The sequence below is a fragment of the Pteronotus mesoamericanus genome, unplaced genomic scaffold (assembly GCF_021234165.1).
Source record: "Pteronotus mesoamericanus isolate MK-2021 breed Mesoamerican mustached bat unplaced genomic scaffold, CSHL_Meso_final contig_56, whole genome shotgun sequence".
Taxonomy (NCBI): domain Eukaryota; kingdom Metazoa; phylum Chordata; class Mammalia; order Chiroptera; family Mormoopidae; genus Pteronotus; species Pteronotus mesoamericanus.
The window spans coordinates 17,896,478-17,920,736 of NW_026555201.1; the positions used below are offsets into that span (position 1 = coordinate 17,896,478).

General features: G+C 34.5%; 1 protein-coding gene across 2 annotated transcripts in view; it reads left to right on the forward strand.

The window, feature by feature from the left end:
- NAV3 (neuron navigator 3) overlaps positions 1 to 24,259 on the forward strand; it is a 324,575-nt gene that overhangs the window by 247,782 nt on the left and 52,534 nt on the right. For both annotated transcript variants that reach the window (XM_054580143.1, XM_054580145.1), the window contains exons 18-23: positions 987 to 1,147; positions 2,764 to 2,952; positions 5,731 to 5,783; positions 13,884 to 13,907; positions 16,333 to 16,410; positions 23,087 to 23,170. In XM_054580143.1, the coding sequence (XP_054436118.1) occupies positions 987 to 1,147; positions 2,764 to 2,952; positions 5,731 to 5,783; positions 13,884 to 13,907; positions 16,333 to 16,410; positions 23,087 to 23,170 (589 nt within the window). The remainder of the gene's footprint in view (positions 1 to 986; positions 1,148 to 2,763; positions 2,953 to 5,730; positions 5,784 to 13,883; positions 13,908 to 16,332; positions 16,411 to 23,086; positions 23,171 to 24,259) is intronic.

Sequence of the window (24,259 nt, forward strand, 5' to 3'; positions counted from 1 at the left end):
TGCTTGCAAAATCTGTATAGTCTACAAGATGTAGCCAGTTACCATTGAAAAGATGCTTTAATTTGAAGCAAGGAAAATATATTTCATCATCGGAGGACAAATACTATAATTAGGTATGAACTGTTAATGATCCATTTGATAAAAACTCAGGAGTTTTAATTTCTGTTATTTAATATGAATTAGTCTAGTATTACATAGTCTCAAAATAACTTTTCAGTTCATCATAAAAAATAAAATGAAAACTGCATACTTTTATCTGAGGAGAAGATACAGAATGAACCACTAATGGAGCTATAACACTGAATGAACATAAAAAGTTGATTGCCTTTTGGTGTTAAGAATTTACTTACTCTGGTGAAAATGAGTGCCGGCCAACTAGGTCTTTCCACGTTATCCCTTTTCTCTCCAGTTCCTTAGCAAACAGCTTGCAATTATTCCATTTCGAGATTTTGTTCCAGAGTATGTTTTCTAATAAAGTAGAACATTATACCTCCTGTAAAAAATATCCGGATAGGATGTCAAATGGCATTTTAACCAAATAAATATTTTCCTTTATTTTTTTAAAAAAAGAGCTGTTAATTTATGTTCCATTTCCTCTATCTTTCTGTGGCCACTGCTCCAGTTCCCTGGCTTCCAGCCAATCATTGCCCACCATTTTTAGTCCACGTTTTCACTGTTTTTGCTTCCTCCTACGCACTGCGCTTTTGAATCCTTCTCAATTAACTTGGCTGTCTGCTCATTGTTTATGATTTTCAACTACGTATCTCACAAAAGCATAATTTTCTGTTCAAAATTCTCTTTTCTTCCCCTGTGAGATTTAAACAGATGGTGTCAAATCATCTGGAAGAACTAAGCAATGATAATTTTATTTAATGTTTGAGAATGTTGTTTAGTCTGAATAATAAGCTCCTCTCAACTGCTTTCCTGTCCTGGTCGTGCCTTGCCCCCAGAAATGGGCTTAGGGTCTTAGCTGTGCTGTTTTGCAGATACACCCCATCATCTCGGCAGGCCAGCCAAGAAGAGGGCAAGGAGTGGCTGCGTTCCCATTCGACCGGAGGCCTGCAGGACACCGGCAGCCAGTCGCCGCTGCTCTCCCCGTCCGCCATGTCATCCTCGGCAACAGGAAAATACCACTTCTCCAACTTGGGTAACACATTCTGAAACATCAGTTTCATCTTGTTTCTTCTACCACCACCCTCACAGGAGTCCTAGTATTTCTCCAAAAAAATCGTTCATTTAAAAAGGAGAGAAAGGCACCCGAACAGCATCTCTTATTTGTGTGATTGCTTACTGTTCGTGAAATAATTTCCAAATATTATGCAGTTGAATGGTCATGACGACAACTTGACATAGGTTGTTATTTTACAGACTGGGATCCAGAGGGTCACAGAGGTCATATGGCCTGAAAAGAAATCCCACCAGTGGTAAAAAGCAGAGGCAAATAATTCATTCTAGATCACCTGACTTCAAGCCTAAAGGTTTTCTTAGACCTCTCTTAAAAACAACTGAAACATCTCCTTGTATTTTCTTTAAAATGTACTTTTATATCCTTATAACAAAATTAGTCATCTATTTGCAGTAAAATAGAAAATAGAAATAATTATTAATAAGAAAAAATGTGATTGTATCACTCCAAAATCATTTCTTTTAATATTTTAAAGTTAAAACTCTCCTAAAAATGCACATGAGAATTTTTATTAAGATAATACCCTGTGAACATTTTTCAATAAATATGAAAAATAGATGACTAACTGGCTTAGTCAGTGGGTTATTGTACTTTATGCTTAGCATTATTTATATAAAATATAAAACCATTTGTATAAACATCATAGAAAACACAGGGAAGAGTGACAAAATAATGAAAGAAGTCTAAACATGCCAGTTATCATTTAATAGATCCAATGTCTGTCACCCAAAATAAATTTTGGGGTAAAACTTTATATACTATTGATAACGGTGTTGGTGAGGCATCTCAAACAAAGCAAGACTCATTGTCATCTTCCCATGAGCGAGAGCGATTGCTCAGATTCATTTTTCGCCTTGCTGCAAGGGCTACCATGTAGAAGCATTACTATCAGCCTATAATTTCCAAGGTCTATATATTTCATGGACCCTTCTAAATGCAGAGTGATGTTTAAACACCCATGTATGGAAGTTTCTGTTTGTGCTTCAAAGGTTCCCTCCACCTTGAATGACCTTCTACCACACTCTCTATATTCACCTTTGAAACCATTCAGAATTAACCCTTCTTCTGTTCTCATGGAAGGATAGAATCTAAGTTGAAAGAGACCTACATCAAAACTCAAAATGTGGAGAATCTTTGCCTAGAAGCTTCTAAAGTCTCTTCTTGGGAAATTTAGATCTCTTGTGTTTTCTTTTGAATTTGCTTTCCCATGAAAGTGATATGTTGTTCTCTAAAAAGAAACCTGCAGACTCTAGGAAGACAATCTTTCCTTCATAGTAGCTAGCAGAAAATACCATGTTGTATTTCTAGCATGAATAGTAGAGGTAACTTGCTGGTTTTGTTGACAATTATTTTAGAAATGGACATACTGCTGTCACGAAAGTGCCAGAAGAAAAGAGAAACTCCACTGTAACTGTTACTGAACATTTCAGAGGCAGACTCTTGGCTTACCTTAAATAGAGACACCCTATACATTCATGGTTCTGTAAGAATAGGAATTATGTTTTCATTTCCTATCAACTTACTATTTTCATCATCCAAGCCCCAGAATAACAGGCTGTGTGTGCTTTGTTTTTCAGTAAGCCCAACCAATCTGTCTCAATTTAACCTTCCTGGGCCCAGCATGATGCGTTCCAATAGCATCCCAGCCCAGGACTCTTCCTTCGATCTCTACGATGACTCCCAGCTCTGTGGGAGCGCCACGTCTTTGGAGGAGAGGCCACGTGCCGTCAGTCATTCAGGCTCATTTCGAGACAGCATGGAAGAAGGTTAGTGTGTGTGCGGGGATGTGAAGATGAAGATTATTTAACTCTGAGAGGGAAACTGTCACATCATTCATATCATAGGAATTCCTGAAGACTAAATAAATAAGTGCAGCTTTTATTTAAAAAGCCTTGAAGCTCGAAGCAGTTTTAGTCCTCATTGCTTTTTCTTTCTTTACGCAAATTGGAACTATGCCAGAAATTGTTTAGATTAATACTGGGCTATAGAACAGTTCAGAATAAAATCTCATATAAAAATTTACATAATGTTAGAGACTATTTGCCTTAGTGTATCAAATGTCAAAGTGAATATTTTGTTTGACATCTCATTAATGGGCCATAAAGATATATGAATCAGAAAAATTGTCTTATGAAACTATCACATGCTGCTGGCTTTCATTCTCAGAAACTCCCTCTTGTGTTAGTTTTTATATCATTTTGAATTCATATTGTATCTACTTTGTGCTTTATTAGTTACATTTCCTTATTTAATACAATTGAATTCCTACCTGTCCTAATAAATTTCTTTGTAGTTTTAAAGTTTTACCTGAAAATTTTATAATAAATCTATTTGAAAAATTCAGGAATCTTGATTTTCAAATGTATATAATTTTCTATAATATATAACCTTAAATGTCAAATTTTCCTCTTTGATTTTAATGAATAATTTTAAGTACCAATAAAGGAAAATTGTGGCACTTACATTATGAAGCATATCAGAGATAAAATAAAAGTAAATGTAAAAATTAAAACTGATTAACTGATTAGAATAAAATCAAACATTAAATCAGCCAGACTCTCCTATTCCTTAATAATTATGTGTAAAAGAAAGGACTCCAGATCTGGAAACACACTTGGGCTTAAGCCTCTGGTTCATAACACAAAGAAATGTGAACTCAAGCAAATTTCCTAATTTTGTTACCCCTAATTTCTACCCCTATAATTTCACAGGTTTTTCATTGAAGATGAAATTAAAGAATAGTTTTGTTCCTTTCTCTTTCCCTTCCCTACCTTCTGATTTAAAGTATCTTCTGACTGAAAGCTTAGGCAGCTATGAAAATTAGCTCATGGTTTTCGGGTTACCAGTGTACATTTAACGTGCTGGCACTAAATCAATTAACCACGATTGCCGCTGGTTTTGGGGATATTAACCAAACCACTGAGTTCACCATGACAAAGAGTGAATTATACCCTGAGAGTCTGCTGATTACTGCAGTGCAGATAGAAAAAGATACAACTTATCTGAAATGTTGTCATTGTTTTTCTGAAGTGGTTCTATCAGTCTCTTCATAGACAGGCCCCTGATAATACTGTAAAAATAATAAGCATACTGATGGGTTTGTAGAGTGCTTCATTTACAAATAGAATGCTGTTCCTATGCTGGGAAATTCTGGCCTTTCTTTGATGAGGATTAAATGATCTGAATTTCAGAATGCCAGCCTGAGTGGGCAAGATGGCTCTTTGATTGCCATTCATCAAATACTGAACTATTATAATTCTTAGATTGTAGGCTAGAGCCAAGGAATTATTGGAGAGATAGAAGGGAGTTTAATGGCACACTGCCCAATACTCAAAGTGAAAGACGAAGAAACTAAGCCAGTAGCTACAAGGTCATAGACCTGTAAATATTAGGTGATCATAAGTAATAAACAGTATAAATAAGGCTGAAAATGGGATCTCCTGATTTATTGTCCATCTCCCTTCTACCACACTAGTTCATACCAGTGTTATTAGTTATTAGAGGTTGAAAGAATGTATTTTTTAAGAAAAAAATGACTAACCTTTTGCATATCTCACAGAATGATAATACTTGCTATTTGGCCCGTCCCCTCCAGACCGGTTGTAAGCAACTCCCATGTGCTCTTGTAGTACCCAGTACATTGCTTTTGACAGTTATTTACATTACTCTGCTGTAGTTATCTTTTTAGTTGTGTGTCTATTTATTTTTGGGTTCCCATGATGATATCACTCATTTTTGTGGTCCCAGGATCTAGCAAGGGCCTGTCACATTATGATGTACCCAGCCAATGTTTATTTAATGGATGAATAAGCAGAAATAACTTTATATTATCCCCCAATGAAAGGATGAAGGGTTTTTCTACAAATATAATTAACCACATTTTACCCACATTTTGGGCTTCATAAATTAGACATGCAGAAATATAAAGCAGTCTGCTTATTGTTTGTGATTGGGTTTTGATATACCCAGATAAAAGTGTGCAATTTCCATTCTTAATGTCAGTGAGACACCACCTTGAAATAAGGAATTTTCTATCACTAAAATTACAAAAGAAACAATAATTCTCCATTTACAGAAAGCATAATCAACTCATCACAGATAATGTTGAACTAACAAGTTGGGTAGAATGCTTTCTTTCCTAACAGTACATGGAGAAAAATATTAACAGTGGATCTTTGTTGTATAAAAATAAAATCAAATGAATTAACTATATAAAGCTTTTTAAAGTTGAAAAGTTTCTGACAACGGTTATTAAATTTTCATGATTTTCTAATTATTAAGTATGTGGGGATTTACCCTAGCTTTCAGTATGTACGAAGCATCCTCTCTGTAACATGATGAATAAGGTACTTTTGGGGGTAGGTAATGCAATCTTTCCATGTCTCAACATTTTTATGTCCAAAACAATGACAGCAGACTTATTCTCAGGTTCTTATGTCTAACAGTTATTATTTGATTTCCCTATTCTTCACTATTTAGTAAAGACCTGGTGTTGCTGAGCAGGCTTCTTCATTTGACCTCTTGCTCTTTTTTGCTTTCTCCAGTTCACGGCTCTTCATTATCACTGGTCTCCAGCACTTCTTCTCTTTACTCTACCGTAAGTATTGGCTATTAAGAAAAAGCCTATACCAAGCCCAGCAATGATTAAATAGACTGACATTTACACAGAAGATGCATAGTGAAATCAGAGCTTTAAGTGAACTACTCTTAAGTTACTGCATAACCGATTAACCGGCAAGTGCTGTAGTAGCTCTTCTCTTGTCCACTTACATATGCTTTCACTAGACTTTTGTGTGCTCATTATAATCAATTTATGGAAGGAAAACTGAATTTCACAGAACCTGTTAGGGTATAAATTGGGATCCTTGAAATCATGTACTATACTCTACCATAATTTGATAATATTGAATAGTTTTCCTTGTAGGTTCCTTGTGCTTTGACTAATAATTGTTCTATGGTATATTATTTTATTTTATTTTTTAGGTTTATTTTTGAGAGGATTATGACAAAGTGTAAAAACCTCAGTGGCTCATAGATTTTTTAATAATCTAGAATAGAGTATGAATTTTAAAACTTTATTTCTTAAGAGAGAAATGCCAATATGCTCACTTATTTTTCTAATATGTTGTTATATTTTATTTTTGTCAAAGTGAGTGCTCTATTTAATATAATTTCATATTTTTCAAAAAAATAGTCTTTAGGAATTTATGTTTTTACAAGAGGCTGCTTTCATGCTTAGGTAAGAGTAAGGTATATTTGGTTTATTCAATCTCACTGAGACTTGAATATTCTGAATAATTCTGAGTCCTGCATGAAAAGGTTCATAAAAATTTCACAGCCTTGGCTGTTAACTGAGCAATTAGGTTCAAATGTTATGTCCCTCTTTTTGTTAGTTCATCTTAATACTTACTGCTCTACATAGTTACTCAAAATTAGTTTATCATTGGCAGAGACAATATTTTGCTTATCATTTCTCCTTTTAATGATTCAAGTTGCCAGTAGATTCTATAACTGAAGAAATCACTATTAGTGTTTAGCTAAATCTACTGTGTTAAACAAGTGGATAAAGAAGTGAGAAACATGAACAGGTATTGGAAAAATGCATAAGAGAAATGCGTTAAGAGTTAGCATTCTTCCTAGTAGGCCAGCGCCACTGCCTGCCCGGGAGATGTGTTCTGACTGAAACCGTTGCAACTGAAGTGTCTGTGTGACATGAAAAGATGTGGCATCATTATAATCATATTTTAAATATAACAAAAGCAACATTTGGATAAAACTCCCTTGATGAAGCCTGAGAAAGACTCAAGAATAAAAAGAGTATAGTTTGAAAAAAAAAAACAGATGGCCAATTAGTATATACCAGAGTCCAATAGACCTTTCTGTGATAATGAAACTGTTCTATAACTGCTGTTTAATACAATAAAAACATGTGGTTATTGAGTATTTGGAGTGTGTCTGGTGTGACAGTAACAGAGTTTTCTATTTTAATTAATTTAAACTTAAATAAGCACTTGTGCCAAGAAGCTACTATATTGGATATTGCAGGTTTATTGAGAACAGGGAGGTATAGTTAAAAATGCTAGATATATGATATATAGAGACAGAGATACATAAGGTAAAATACAGGGTAGGGGAAAAGTCAGTTTACAATTATTTGTATGGAAAATAATACAATAGTTAATAAAGAATAATAGAAGACTAAACTCTGTGTTTCATGTACTCGCAACTGCAAACCCACTTTTGACCCTCCCTGTATATATGTCAAAATAGTAAGGTCAATTAGAGAACATAAATGAGAAGTATTGTATTATGAGTACAATATGAAATGGGAACAGAGGTGAAAATAAAGGGACGATATACACATAGGTATAGGCCGATATTTAGAGATGAATTAGGTGCTGGTGGTAAGTGTGAAAGGGATGGCTTAGGTGATCGAGCCACAAGGGGAGATGGTACTATTAGGAAATTAGGAAATTTAAATAGTTATATTAGAAATGATGTAAATTATATACTTTAATTAACAAATAACCTATAATAAAATAATTCAAAAATGCATATTTGGAGGACTAATAGAAAAATTAAGGATGATGAGGAGTCATTCTGTTTCAAACCCCCTTTACCATGCACCGAGATTTAATTGGCAATGATAAAATATCTGTGAAAGTCCTTTTCAAATACAAAGTGAAAAGGCAATTTATCACTATTTTTGATGTCTTCTTAAGGACTCTGGATAAAGATTCTGTTGATTTCCATTCTTGCCTGACGATCTCAGTAATTATTGTGTGGCATTGGTCAATGGCCAATCATATTTAAAATCATTTTTTATTAAATTTCTTTGAACTATATCTATAAAATACAATTGGAACACAACAGATTTATTCATGTTTTTTCTGAAATAATTAGAGACCAAGGATACTGTATACCATAGATTACAAAAAAAAATAATAATAAATAAAAGGTAATTGCGTGGCTCTAGGAAGCACCATTTACATCTTAGTCTTTGTAATAACATCCTTTTTTGAAGTATGCATTGCACAACTAACACAACTATGCATGATGTTCCTTCTTAAAATAATTAGTGTTTAGAGGAAAATGTTTCCTTTTATTTTGCAAGAACATTAGGCACTACCTCTTCTTATCAGGTAAAATACTGCTATTATGAAACATGGGTTTAACATGTTTTCTTGAGCACTCATGCAATTTATGGAATTACATATTTTGCTTAAAAATATTAAAACAAACTAACAAATATGGTTTTTTGGAAAGAACATTTACCTGTCAAATCACCAATCTTACAAATTCCATTGGTAGAATTTTTCCTTCATATGTAGCTCTGTTGAAACCTCCACCAATTATAATCTGGTAAAATCTTTCCACTGTATTTGTTATAAGGTTTTGTAAATCTCCTTCCAGAATCCTGAGCAGCAACAGTCAGGGAGGTTGCACACTGGTTACAAATAACAGGTCCAGCCTGAGCTGCTGAGTTATTACCTTCAGTAAACTTAGAGTATCTGTGTTTATGTTTTAATCCAAACCCACACTGAAATCTGGAGCTTTTACCTAAAATAAAAAATTTTAAATTTCTTTTTAAATAAATAACCAGAATATTGAAAGGCGCTGTGATGAAATTCCCCCAGGTGTATAGTCCCCTGGCATCGCCGCTTTGAGATATTAGCATGTGCTTTCAGGCATGTCGCAGTCCGCATCATCTCTTCTTTTCTTCCTGAAATTGAGTTTGGGTTGTTATTATTGTGCTGGGGATTTGTCATAGGAAAAGAATACTCCCATTATCTATATGAAAATTGAGAAAATAAAAGATAGCCTAGAGAGCTTGTGATCTTATTTTCAGGACTCAGAACACTTTTTATTCTTTATATACCAAAACCCGTTATGCATTTGCATTTTTTATTCTTACAATAGTTGTTTTTGATTGGATACATATTAAATATTTTATTGAACCTTGGAATCCAATTTATGTTGGCTTAATAAGAGCACGGGCCATGTTCAGTTCATTTTAGATCTTTTAGCATTTTTACTAACATGCAGCTAATGTAAATTTTTATTTTAATTTGTAAGTTTGAAGGGATGAATGGCCAATTAATGGCTTCAGAATAAAGAAAAATCCCATATATTTCTATTTGGGCAAGATGTTTTGTAATGTTTCCCATCCTTCGGAACATTGGGCTGGCTTTAAAACCATTATTTAGGAGAGTTCTCAAGAAAGTGGCCAAGGTAAATGCTGTAATTGCCTCCTCCCAACTACACAAAAAATACAGCTAAACTATAGAGCAACCATTATTCAGAACCACCAGAAACTGAGCTGAATGGAAGTCCTACAACAATGGAATTAAAGAAGAAATCACACCTAGACTGGTAGGAGGGGTGGACAAACAGAACAGCCTGGACCCACACCCAGATGTAGTAGATGAAAATCAGCAGGGATATCTCAGGAGCGAGGAGTCCCAGCCCCACACCAGACCCCTCAGCCAGGGCTCCAGTGCCTAAAAGATAAGTCCCCATAACTTCTGGCTGTAAAAACCAGTGGAGATTGAGGTGTGGAAGACAGAAACTGCTGGAGTATTAGGGAGTTCCTCCTAAAGGGCCAGCACATCGACTTAGCTCCAGGACAAGGGCAGCAGACTGAAAGGTGCCAGAGACATCCAGGGAGGAACTGAAGTATATGGCATCAAGAGAAGAGATGGGGGGCAGCTTTTTCCCAGATGGAAGTGCTGGCAGAGGCCATTATTCCTTTGATGAGCCCTCCCCGCACAGAGCCAACAGACAGGAGCCACCTGAGATTCCATCAACGTGGCTCACACTATTTGCCCTAATCTGGTGATTCCCTATGGTTCTGCCTCAACCAATTTTGGGTCTACCAAGCTGTTTCCAGTGGATTCTTTATAGGAGTGGCTTGTCCTACCTCATGTTTCAGATTTTCCTAAATTCTCTCATACAAGCAGCATCTAGCCTCAGCAAGCCTAGTACTTCTGGTTAGGTGGCCCCAGGCCTGACACTAGCAGCAGCTGGTCTGGGTTCACAGCTTGGCCATGCTTGGGCACTGCCAAACCCAGCACAAGTAGCAGCCATCTGAAGATCACTTTGTAGCTTATGCTGAGTGGCCCTGGACAGAGCACAGGCAGTGGCTGACCGTGGCCTATACATCCTGGGAGGCCCCAGAGCCAGCATTCCCAGTGAACTGCTACAGACCACTTCGGAGTACCACCACCAAACCACCCCTACTCTCAAGAGACACTCTCAAGGGGCAGACTAAGCGGGCACCAGAGCCCTGCTGAAATAAATACAGTACTATGTAGTACTCCCTGCACAGCCATCTTCCATGGTGGTGAGAGGTTAATGATCAGTGGTCACAGCCAGTCCTTGCAGCTGATTGGCCAGGGTAAATCACTTCCATTGACATGCCAACAGCAATTAAGGCTCAACTACAAGAGGAGGCTGTACACAACCCACATAGTAGTTGTACCTCAAGTACCCAGCTTGAGTGATAGGGGAGGCTTGTACCACGGAACCCTACAGGGCATGTACTACATTAGGCTACCCTCCCAAGTCAGGGAGTCATAGCAGCTCTACCTAATACATGGAAACAAACACAGGGAGGCTGTCAAAATGATCGGACAAAGAAACATGTCCTGAATGAAAAACAGAACAATACTCCAGAGAAAAGAACTAAACAAAATGAAGGAAAGCAATCTACTAGATGCAGAGTTCAAAACACTGGTTATAAGGCTGCTCAATGAACTTAGCAAGAACTTCCACAGCTTAAAAAAGGACATGGAAACCATAAAAGATAACCAGTCAGAAATGAAAGACACACTAATTGAAATAAAGACAATTTACAGGAAGTCAACAGTAGAGTGGATAAAGCTGAAAATCAAATCAGCGATTTGGAACATAAAGAAGCAAAAAACAACCAATCAGAGCAACAAGAAAAACAGAATCCAGAAAAATGATGATAGTGTGTGGAGCCTCTGGGACAACTTCAAGTTTACCAACATTTGTATCATGGGTGCCAGAAGAAGAGAGAGGACAAGAAATTGAGAACCTGTTTGAAAAAATAATGACAGAAAACATCCCTAACTTGGTGAAGGAAATAGACATACAATCCCAGGGAGTGCAGAGTCCCAAACAAATTGAACCCAAAGAGGCCCAAACCAAGACACATCATAATTAAAATGCTGAAGATTAATGACAAAGAGGGAATCTTAAAAACAGCAAGAAAAAAGCAGTTAGTTACTTACAAGGGAGCTACCATAAGACTGTCAGCTGATTTTTCAAAAGAAACTTTGCAGGCTAGAAGGGACCAGCAATAAATATTCCAAGTAATGAAAAGCAAGGATCTACAACCAAGATTACTCTAACCAGCAAAGCTATCATTTAGAATTGAAGGACAGATAAAGAGCTTCTCAACAATATGAAGCTAAAGAAGTACATCACCACTAACCCAGCAGGATATGAAATGATAAATGCTTGTTCTTCTTTCAGAAGAAGATCAAAAGTATGAACAATAAAATGGCAATAAGTACATATCTATCAATAATTGAATCTAAAAAACAACATAAATGAACAAGCAGAACAGAAACAGAATCACAGATACAGAGAACATTTTGATGGTTGCCAGATGGGAGGAGGGTTGGGGGATGGGCAAAAAAGGTGAAGGGATTAAGAAGTACAAATTGGTAGTTACAGAATGATTATGGGAATGTAAAGTACAACATAGGGAATATAGTAGCCAAAAAATATATGTGCATGACCCATGAACATAGACAACAGTGTGGGTATTACCTAAGGGAGGGAGGTCTGGGTAGAGGAAGCAAAAGGGGAAAAATCTAGACAACTGTAGTAACATAAGCAATAAAATATTATTTATATTAACAAAAAAAATCATTTAATATGGCAGGTAATCAGATGTCACACTTGACCCACTAAAAAAATAAATATTTTGGTTCATTTCTTCAACTTTATAGTAATACCTACTCTCTATTAACAACCAAGTGTAGAAAAAAAGGCAAATATTAAAGAAAGAGATAATACTGAAAAATCAGCGAAAATGGAGGTCATTATATACAGTACATAGAGAATTAATATGTAATAATTATAATTATAACTAGTAAAAGCAGCTCATCCAGGGCATTTTTAATTAAAAAAAAAGTGACTATTTCTTGAAAAAAAGATATAATTTACTAAAGATAAAATACATTCCTTGTCTTAAATATACAAATTGTTTATTAAGTATCAGTTTTCTATAATCTTAGCAAACCTAGAAGCAAGATTTGGGCAGGATAAACTGGCAAAAAATATGCAAAATACTAGAGGAACCAAATAGTCATAGTTAATTGTGTCGTATGTCTTATGGCAAACAACCTGAAGCTTTCTCCTGATTTTATGAAATTTTCATTTTAAAATTCCTTCCCTACTTATGATTCAAAAACCAAACTTTATATGAAACCTTAAAATCATTAAATTAAAAAATGTTTTTACTTATAAATCTACAGCTGAAATGTAAAATATTCAAGCTTTATGTTAACATTTATTTTTAAAACACTTTTTTTAAAGGATATTAGGATTCTTCTTAACCACTCTTTTATTTAACCACTGTATTACTAACTGCATTATTTTTAAGAGTAGAGAAAATATAGGAAAGACAAAACTTAAGAGGTGCTTACACAAAAACAACATTTTGATGTTTAAAAATGCTTTGTTTTACTTTATATTTTCTAGAGGTAAAAAAGATATTTAAAAAAGTGGTTTAGGTATATCTGCATAAATTAATCAGGCCATATCCCCCCCCAAAAAGGAGATAGGAGATTCTTTTTCAACTTTGGATCTTCTCAAAGCAATGAGCAGGCTTATGCTGTTCACCAATACTATACATTCTCCAGCTTTTTCCAGAATGGGAGAGCTTCCCAGATGTAATGGTGCACACAGTTCATACCCTGGCATTTTGCAGCCCAGCACACAGAAGAAAAACAGAGCTAGGAGTCTTCTGCAATTGAAGCTGAAACACCCCACAATTTCTACAGCAGTCCTAATTTGCATAGTCTCCATAAACTGGAAGTGTTTTTCAGCCACTTTGATCACCACTTTAACCCTAGACATTTTAGTGTTTTTTTGACTTGCAGCCAAATCAACTTAGTTAATAATCATTAGAAAAACCAGAAGAAAATAGAAATTGAAACCTGACTTCTGTGGTTATCAGCAGAGGTCATTATTTTCCCTCCAGCTTTACTGGGTATTCTGTATGGTGTATAAATCACAGAATAAAATTCTGACTCCTAAAACTTGGCTGAAAATCCCTATAATTTCATGGAGTCTGTTTCCTACAATCTGAATTTTAAAATTCCAATATTATTTTCCTGTACCTATTTTTTTTAAGATTATAATTTTAAAACTATTTTGGTTTTGGTCTGGATCTTAGAGTAAATACTATCTCTAATTTCTGTTTGCTTTTAAGGCATTTTATATATCTATGAATCAAAAAACCTCTTTTAAAAAAATACTACATGGTTTATATATAAAGAAATGTTCATTTGCAATCCTACAGGTTCCTGTCCTTATCCTTAATTTAATATGCATTCTACTGTATAATGTTTTAAATACACAGTATAATTATTTATGCATATATATGTGTGAAATTAGTTGACATTAATTATAATATGTTTTTGTATTTTCTCTTTTACAGGCTGAAGAAAAGGCTCATTCAGAGGTAAAAAGCTTGTAACATTTTTACATTTGACTACCATAGTACACATTTATGATGAAATGAGGTTTTCTTCCACTAGAGGGCTCTGTGTTACAGTAGTATAATCCTCCAGCGCTGTGGAAGCAAATAACCAAAGTAGTTGATAAAAGGTCTTGGATATTTCCTTTTCAAAGAAAATGAAAGGCCGTTTTTAGAAGCAAACTCTCCCCTCACATTATAAATTACAGTCTTAGCTGATAAACTGTCTAGCTGCAAGCACTCATAAAATCTTTGACAGATGAATGAGTAGGTGGTCTTTCTATTTTATTAGTGTCTCTTTTCCCCACCTCCTATAAAACTACCTACATAGGATTAAGGAAACTATTGAATCTTGGACACCAGAGCCCCACAACACATGCTACTGAGCATCCCAGCCCATCTCTTCAGTGCTAGGACTTGCCGGCCTCTAATCATGACTTTATGTCATGTGGTATGATGCTCTAATCACACACACTTCAGAAATACACACTTCCTTGCAATCATGTACAAATCAGAATTCAACCTGGAGAGAATATCCTTCTTCTCTCCCTTTGTATGAGAGTTATCCTAGCCAAGGAGAGCAGGAGGGCTTTAATTAGGCCTTTATTCAAGGTACAGTAATGACTATTTGATTGGTTTACACTGAGGCAATCAGACCACAGAGGAAATGCCTTGGCAAGAGTCCCTACAAAGGAACTCTTTTCTTTGATGTCATATTTTATTAGCCTTTAATGTAAAATGTGCGATGTGCTTCAAAATATTGAAATAGTATTGATTATACCAATATGATCTTTGTAATTGCTAGACCAAAAAGTCATTATGGTTTTTCAAAAACCTGTTTTATTTTCATTGTATGGACATGGCAAGGCTTCTAACGTTGTTCATAATATAGCTACTGAAGTATAAAAACACCACATCTATTTGCCTTATTAGTAGTTATGCGACTCCCCTTTCATCATATGTGCTGAATGGGTCATGGTTTTTAAAAAGTAATTTACAGTACTTTAAGTTTTCCTGGATTATATTTTAAAAGAAGTAGGATCATGTAATAGAGACTATTAACTTGAGAAAACCTCTTTGGTTTGGTTTACAAATAAAATGGATTTTTTGTTTCTGAGAATACTTGTGGTCATCATCATAGGACTGTAACTCAAAAGTTAATTGGGGCTGGACATATCTCTTTTTAAAAACCAGGAGTGAAAAGAAATTGCATTTGCTGAAATTATAAAAATGTCCTCTATCTTTGCTTCCAGTTTCCAGCTCACTTCTTTCTTAGTCTCTCCATGTTGACCGCTGTTTCTTCTCCAGAAAAACCTAATGTGAAGGAAAAAAAAGAAAAAGACAAGTAATGAACTGTGTCAAGAATGCTCTTTCAAACAGACAATATCCCAAAAGTCCAAACAAACAAAAGAAGACTTGTTTTTAAAGAAATGAGAATCCTCAGAGTAGAATGTTTGGCATCTAAGTAATGAAAACTCCCTGACACCAGAAATATACTTATCAACTTATGTTTTGCCTTGACTAATCTCTCTATATTTCATGGCAACATGAGACATGCAGCTTAAACTATGACAGTGCCTAAACTAAAATTTTAAATATAATATCATATACCCTTATATTTTTCTGATTCAGTTTTATTCAAGTTAGGAGTTAACTAAAAAGGAAAACATTTGAGCATATTTATATTGTTTTATCTAGTTATTTGCACAATGTTACTGATTTTTCCCCTTACTTTTAAACTATGGATAATTTATAAGCATTTCTGCTCTGAGCTAATAGTAACTCACTGAATAAAGGGTTTTATAATCAATACTTGGGAAGGCTTCTCAGAGTGTTAATCATTAAGACTCCAGCCAATAAAATTATTTGCAAATATGGAATCATTCAAAGCTGAGTTAGAGCCGGCCCTCAGTGACTGCAGGGTGTTCTATGGCTCCAAGAAGTCACCATCTTACAGAAAATTAAATTTGACACACATAAACACTGATAGAGAGATAACATGGAGTAATTTCCCCTCAAAAGACCCAGAAAAACAATGTATATTTAATTTTTTAAAAAATAAGATTTTACTACCTGAGTTTTATTACTGCAAATTTCTGTAAAGAATAAATACAAAGTAAACTAATTATTGAGTCAGGCAGGGGTGACAAATGGAGCAAGTAAGCATTCCTTGATTGGCAGATTTGAGTCCCAGCTTTGAACATAGGCACTTAACCCCTCTTCTTGTCAGCGGCATCTGACTGTTACTGTGCAGCCAGTATTCACTTTTCTCTAATTTTCAGAAATTGGTGCTGATGTAGTGGGGGTAGAAGGAGCTAACTATAATACTTGCTTTGCTTTCTTGGATTGAATTTTAGTTTTAAGTCAAAATCGACTGGCATATTGAACTGATATTTTTAATTACATTCAGCAAATTCATAAACTGCGGAGAGAGCTGGTTGCATCACAAGAAAAAGTGGCTACCCTCACATCTCAACTTTCAGCAAATGTAAGTTGCTTTTGATTTTTCTGATACATGAAAACAGATTTTTATATAGTAAATGGGATAATTTTAGTAACAGACTTAAAAAATTTAAATGTCAAAAAGTATACAGACTTAAGTCACTAATATTGGGACTCATAAAAAAGTAAACTTTCCTGTACACTCGATAATAAAATGTAAACCCAAATTGATAAGGAATCATAATGTGGTCAAAATTGCTTTTTGTTTCTTGTAAAAGATTGGAAGTATTAGCAACAGCTGCAAGGGTTATTTCTTTTTTTATTCCTTATTTTTATCACTCTCCATACATAATGCTTTCTCAATCCGCAATGCTATTAAGGATTGATAGTGACTAACTTTGTAAGATAAAAAATTTCTCGTGCCCTGCCTCCTTCAGTGCAATTTATTAGACAAGTAGTTAAGCATCCAATTAATTCTGAAAAATTAACTTAGGTCTAAATTTAGGTATCTTATCTGTATTGTAAATGAGATCTATTTCTCTCATCAACCTTGACAACCTTCTCATGGTTTAAGCAGCTGAGAACAGCAGAGATGATGGCAATGAAGACCATCGATTCTATTAACATTTACTGAAGTTCTTTCAATGTGCCAGGGAGGACATAGATGTAGTATAATAAAGAACATGTGGCATTGTGCCTAGTCCTGGGGAACAGCAGTGTTAGAAATAGCAGTGAGGGGTAAGCAAGCTCCTGCTATTTTGCCATATGTCGTGCCATGTTCACTCAACATTAATCTGCTTGGTTCTACTGTGTAACTTTTAGGCCTGTTGCCTGCCTCGCCTATCTATGCTCTCCATTGAGCTTTTCTGTTTTCCACACAAAGCTTGACATAGCAGGACTGAGCAGGTGTAGGCCCCCTTGGGTATGACATGAATAAGTGAGATTTTAAGATGAACAATTAAGGTGTAATAAAACTTTCACAGTGTATAAGTAAGTCATTTCACTCGCAGCATATTCATTTTAGTGTTGTATTTGAATTGGTTTTATCTTTTCAACTTTGGGAGAATCTAATTAACTTTGGGTTGACTATATTTATTTTGTTTTATAGACATTGTTAAGGGATTCTTAAAAATAAGAGGCTTTAGGGAATTGTTTAGGCAACATTGGAAGAGAACAGTATTATTTAACCTACACTTTTTGTCTAAGTGTAACTCTTAAATAGTTCAAAAGCAATTGTAAATTTTATACAATAGGCTAGTTGTATGCTAGTCTACAACACTCCTGTCTAGGTCCTTGAATCTGTACCCAGATGACATTACAATGCAAATGCCAAATAATCTGGGCTGTGTTTGATAGACCCTCTGCATTAGATAGTAAAGATTCTTACAAATGTCTTGAATGATCACTCAGCATTTTATTTTATTTTGTAAATGTCTCTTATGTGGACTTCCATATTCAGACATTGCAATAATAAGTGGCTGCCATACATAATGGAATTTAGGCTTTTAAACAGTAATTTTAAAACTATTTCCATTTCAAAAATAATACATGCTTATTATATTAAAAAGAAAAACAAACTAAATAGTGTTTAATAAAAAAGCCATTATTTGTGTTTCCTCTGAGACGTCATTCCTGTTCATGGTTATTGATTTCTTGTGTTTTCTTTCAACATTTTGATTTTATATACCTATGAATACACACACACACACACACACACACACACACACACACCCACACTGCACAATACACACTTGCAAAGGCTGAAAATGACAAAAGAGGAAAATGAAAATCTTCAGGTAATCAGATGATGCATACACATTATCTTCTCTTCTACAAAGAAGTTTATTAAAATTCACTTTAAAGTAAATATTTCAATAGCTGAGAACTTGTATGAATGGATCCATATAAAAATGTTTATAAAATAATTTTAATGGCAGTCCTATTTTGAACATTTTAATAGTATCATTACAATTACAAAGAATGGAGTGTTGCATATTTATGTCCATTTACATTTGCAAGGATATAATCTCCTTTATACATTCAGCAATTTGAATTACTCACAAGTTATCTATTAACTACAAATCATGTTGAATTTTAGCATTTGGTTTATAATGTCATTTTAGATTCTATAGACCATAATGAGTCAAAAAGGATTTAGTTACTACTTGATTTTTTCTGAATTCTAAAAACTACTACATTTAAACTTCATTTAGAGTGTGTTTTACTTCATTGCCCCTGAATATCTATTGATGTAAATAATATATACATATATTTTTAACATATATGCACAGAAGTTATATTAAACTGGATAAAACTGGATAAAATTATTTCTGTATAAAATTTCTTCAACATAAGTCAAAAAAACTTTTTAAATCTTGTGTAATTCCTATTGGGAGGTAGAGATAAGCCTCTATTTATTAGTTTATTCAGACTACAAGTACATTTTTTTACCTTTTGGTTATATGTAATCACTATTACTAGAACAATTACTAGTTTGTTTCTGTAGAAAATATCAACTGTTATATATTTTTTATTTAATCATTTAAAGTATACAACTATTCATTTTTACTCAATATATGAGAATAATTCTCTTAAATTATTTTCCTTAATCTAGGCTGTGTTTTCTAATTGATGTATTGTATCACATGTTTGGACCTGGCTTGATTATATTTATATGGACTCCACATAATAAGCTGTGTTTTAACATTTAAATATGAAAATTACATACTTCTCTGCTAAAATGCTTTCTTACCCCTTTGTTAAAAGGGGCAGTGGTAAGGCAGAAAAGTATCCAGTGAGCTCACCTTTCATTTGACTGGCAGAGTCTAACATTCAGTAGGATGTGCACTCAGCCTTCCTGCCCACTTGAGAAGTTCTCTGAACAGAGCTGCGTAAAGCCCTGGGAAGACTCTCTGTAAAGCTGCTTCTACTAGGATGTCTTTAGAAAGGAAAGCGGGTATGTTGGCAAACGCTATTGCCTGGCCTTCTCTGAATCAATACCCCACCAAAGAACAGAAAGAAAACAGGAGCCCCAGAAGCAAAGGCGCCTGCAAATGTGAGGTCACATCATGCAGTCCGCCAGGTGTCCTCTCGCCTCTCGCCCACACCTCCATGCAGCCAAGTCAGGTGGGATGCATTTGTTTGTACTGTATTATGTTTTCTTTATATACCTCAACCCTTAGATAATTTGGAAATAAGCAGTAGGGCTAGTTTTTACTACCATTTTTCAGACATCACTGAATATACTTTTTTCCTTTTGGCATGTAAGTCTTTTACACAAAAATCTCTTAGATATTTTTTTTTCAGATTATGTCTTTTTTTTGCTCTATTTAATATTTTATATACTCTGACAGTTACTCCTGATTTTCTGTATCATCTTTAAGAGAAAACTATTTTGCACATGTTAACTATGACAAACAGCAGAGGGCCAATTCTATACAATACAGTAAAAGAAATGTGAAACCTTACTTATGATAGTTTCAGAGTAATTTTCAGTTCATCTAACTATTTTCAAAACTAAAGTCATGACTATCCAATCATCCTATATAAATCTATGAATAGACTATTTTTTATTTGGTCGACAGGCTGTCACTGAATGCTAAATGAACAAATGCAATGCAGGCATTTTTCATAATGCTATTTCATGTCATTATTTAGTAGCATGATAATTCTCTCTACATGTCTACTCTGATTATGTTGTATGATTTCAAAACTAAAGATAGTATGTGTTAATACCTTCCCTTGACTAATATTCAGTCTTGTCTGAATAAATATTAGCTAATAGTTATTACCTTGACATACTCCACCAAACATAAGTAGGGACTGTCCATCATCATATTAATAAAATTTTACTCTGGCTTGAAAATTATACAACTGTTAAAAGATAAGCCAGAACCAAGTAAACTATGATTAACAGCCCTCATAAAAATCCACAACTTTTTAAAAAGGCATCATTTTATAAAGTTTTTTCAGACAAAATATACCATCCTATAATTTAATCAGTTTTTTTTCCATGTTCTCTCCATTAAGGTGAAAAAAAAATCATCCCTGGTTGATATTATTTCCCTTATTTGTTTCTTGTACTCCCTTTCTGTTAATCCAATTGGTGAGAAATTTAACCTTTCGTTATCTTCAGAGTAACAAAGTTGACCTGATAAACCAAGCCAAAACAACTCAAATGTAAAACAATATTCCACTAGCACTTTTAACATATTTTTTCATTGAGAACAGTATGACTCAAATTAAAATGTTCTTTTGTAACTAGTTTTCTTGTGAAAAATTAATGAAGAGCAATTTTTAAAAACTGAAAACTGACATTCTAATGGTGAATATTTTGTACTCACAGCTACAAAATATAAGCAATACATTTGTATAGCATATTCTTCATGGTCTTGCTTCCTTTGTCATATTTTTAACTCCTATTGAACTGGTAAAGTATGCACAAAGGTAAAGGGAATTTTTTCGAGTTTATATACACAAAGACTCGCAGTCTAACAATTAAAACTTACAAGTCTTTGGAAGAATTAAAACTTTGCAATATTAAGTAGAATCTTGCATTTTTTTAAAAATAAATCTTAACAAAGGCATTCTGCCAAAATTTTCAGTATTTTAAAATAAAGCAAACAATTTTAGCTCTAGGATATAATAACCCATGGTAGGGTCTTAGTGTGTTTATTTCTAATAGTCTAAACTGAAATCAGCACAAATGGTTATAATGGGTACACATATTATAAATTACATAGAGCAATCTAACTCCCGCTACATACCACACAGATGCATCTGAGAAACACAATGTTAAGGAAAAGAGAACAGTCACACAAAAAACCTGTCATTTGATTCGACTTGAATGTTTTCAAAATAGGCAAAGCTAAAACATAGGGATTATAAGCTTATGTGGTAAAACTATAAAGAGAAGCAATAAATAATCACTACAGATGTTATAACAGTGGTTATCTTTGGGGAAAAGGAAGGGGACAATATTAGGGGAGGGACAAGGGAGGATTTCTAGGGTTTCCAAACGTTCTATTTCTTGACTGGGCTGGTAGTGCATGAATGTTTACAGTGTGATAAACCAGTAAACTATACATTTCCATTATGTTCATTTTTATGTATATTTTTACAATTAAAAAATGTTAAATATAGAAGAAAGTGGGACATGACTTTATGTTAATTTCTGGGTGCTAAGTCTGATTAATGACACTCCTTGAAATTAATGATATTAATAACCATTTTAATCTATAAGATAATTTTTCTTTAAAAATTTTTTTTAAAAATCATATTTATCCCATTAAATCTGCTAACAAACCTTCAGGTATAATTCCCAAGATGTGTGTGTGTGTAGTTGTGGAGAGAGAGAAGGGAAAGGGGGAAAGAGGGAGGGAGGAGTGGAAAAAGAATAAAGAGTTATACTGATAGACTGAAGATTAATAGACGTATTCTCTACAAATTATCTTTCTCTATGTTACAGTGACAGGAAAAGAAAGGCAGCCTGAGATAAATTCAGAGCTTGGAACAAAGACACCTTTGTATCATGATGCTAATGGAAGGCACTTGAACATTCTAGCTGTTACCAATAATGGAATTAACTTCTAGCTGTTACTAATACTGGAATAAACTTAGAGTGCCCTAATTCTTAGAACTCCAGTGATCCATTTGATAATAGGTACCTCAGCCTTCCAGCTCTGCTAGAGTTACAAGGCGAAGTGTTTTGAGTTCTCCCACTCCCTTCCTTCAAAAAATGAATCTTTGGCCAAGGATTGCCACATTTTTCCCCAAACATAGTTTATTATAGATGTGGATTGTATCCTTTCTAGGGTCCAGTAAGATTGATCAGTTTCAGGTAACATGGCTGGGGTTCTGCCTCAGGCACCATGTAAGATTGCAGCAACTCCTTAGGCTTCATGTTTGGTGGGCCGAGCTGGTCTAGAACGATGTTAATAAAAACTGGCCTGTTTTAGAGCTATGATAAGATGATTGTCAAATACTTAATCAGAAGATTCATGGTTATCTACTTCAATAGGTATTATTGTCTGAGATTTAAAATAAAGCCACAAAGCCATAAACACAATGTTAAATAAAATATGACTAATTATTATTTCTAGCCGGACTACCTACCCATTCTTAGTTGAAGGGAATAAAGTAGAAATAAAAGCTCTTGTAATGAAGAGAGTTTGGAAAGTGAAGGCAGCTCTTTTCAGTTTAGTTCTTTGTAAGTAGAATAAGGAAAGATAATGTTATAGCTGTCAGCAGATGTCTGACACTTGAAGGAGAGTATCATTACAATCAAAGAGCGAACAATATCTTCAGAGGTCATCATGCAGGTGTAAAAATGAGGAACATTTGTCCATTGGCTACTGCACTGACTCCTGTGTGGGCTTTAAGTCTAAAAGCTCAGCAACTCAGAACTCTATTCAGTATTTTATGTGTCAAATCCTCCATGATGTGCAAGTTAGAAGGTGTCATTATTTGCAAAATGCCATCCCCTTTCAGAAGGTGAACTCACATTAAATGTCAAGAGACTGAATCACTGATTTTAAGCTGAAGTTTAAAAATAAATAAAGATTTGTGTTAATGGAGCGTCACCATTGAAAGCTAACTATGATGGTCATAGTGTGTAAGGAGACAGAATGCCTGAAATAAAGGATTTTGTGAAAGGAAGTGTTTTCATCTGTCCACACAAGGTTCTAATATTGCAAAATGTGTTCCTTCTGTTTTATTCACAGGCTCACCTTGTAGCAGCTTTTGAAAAGAGCTTAGGGAATATGACCGGCCGACTGCAAAGTCTAACCATGACAGCGGAACAAAAGGTATGTCCAAGAATCACCACTGGGGCTTGAAATAAGACAGCAAGTTGCATAGGATGTTTAAACACTCCCTGAGATACTGCTCCTTAAAATTAACACTGCAGAGCATCCATCCTATACTAAATTGGAGCAATGACAAGGTAATGACTTTGCTTTTCAGATTTTAATTTAAGAACTTATGATTCCTATCAATCCAAATTGGAACACAACACAAACATATGCATACACATAACAGTTCTTTCTAGGTAATCTGTTATTTTACCTCTGACTGTAACTATTAAAAGAATACCAGATATTAAGAAAGAGAAATCATTGCAGAGGAAGAGAGTTAGAATATTTTAGGAACGGCTTATTATATGATTGACAAGAATTGCACTCTGGCAAGAATTTTCACAAATGCCATGCAGAAAGCCATGAAGTAGACCTTGAACAGATGTTACGATTCTAACAATTAAGAGCCTTGAGTTACAGCTTCTATGGGACAAAGGATAATCCTGTGTAATTTTGCAGTAAAAAGGACTAGTTGGCATCTGGGGATGCCGTCTTTTAAATAAAGTTAAATTATAACAAAATCTTTAAAATAAACGTGAAGGACTTCGTGAAGTAGAAAAAGGAATACTAAAAAGAAAGAAAGAAAGAGTTTAGTTCACAAAGCTGGAAGTATCAAAAATTCCACGCTTCCTAGAAACAACCAGGACACTTTCCATTTGATGACCAGTCACTTACCTCTCTGCCATTAGCTTGGTGACCCTAACCTGAGTCTTCGGACAGGTGTCAAAGACAAAGTTTCTAAAATTTATGGACATTTTTAAAAATTGCATATGTGTATAATATAAGCATATATCTACAGTCTTCATCTAATTCTCAAAGAAATCCATAATCTAAAAGGTTTTGGATATTTTCAGAATCACTACCTATACTTATCTATAGGGATGGCTTCAATTTTGTCTTTAGTCCTGTAAATTCTGTCATTAGATTTAAAGAGCTAGCTAGCATGATGTGTCAGTTTACCATTTTTTTAAGTTAAAAAAAAAAAAACAGAATGAAGAGCCCAATTAAACCCAAAGAGAAAATCAGATAGCATTATAATTG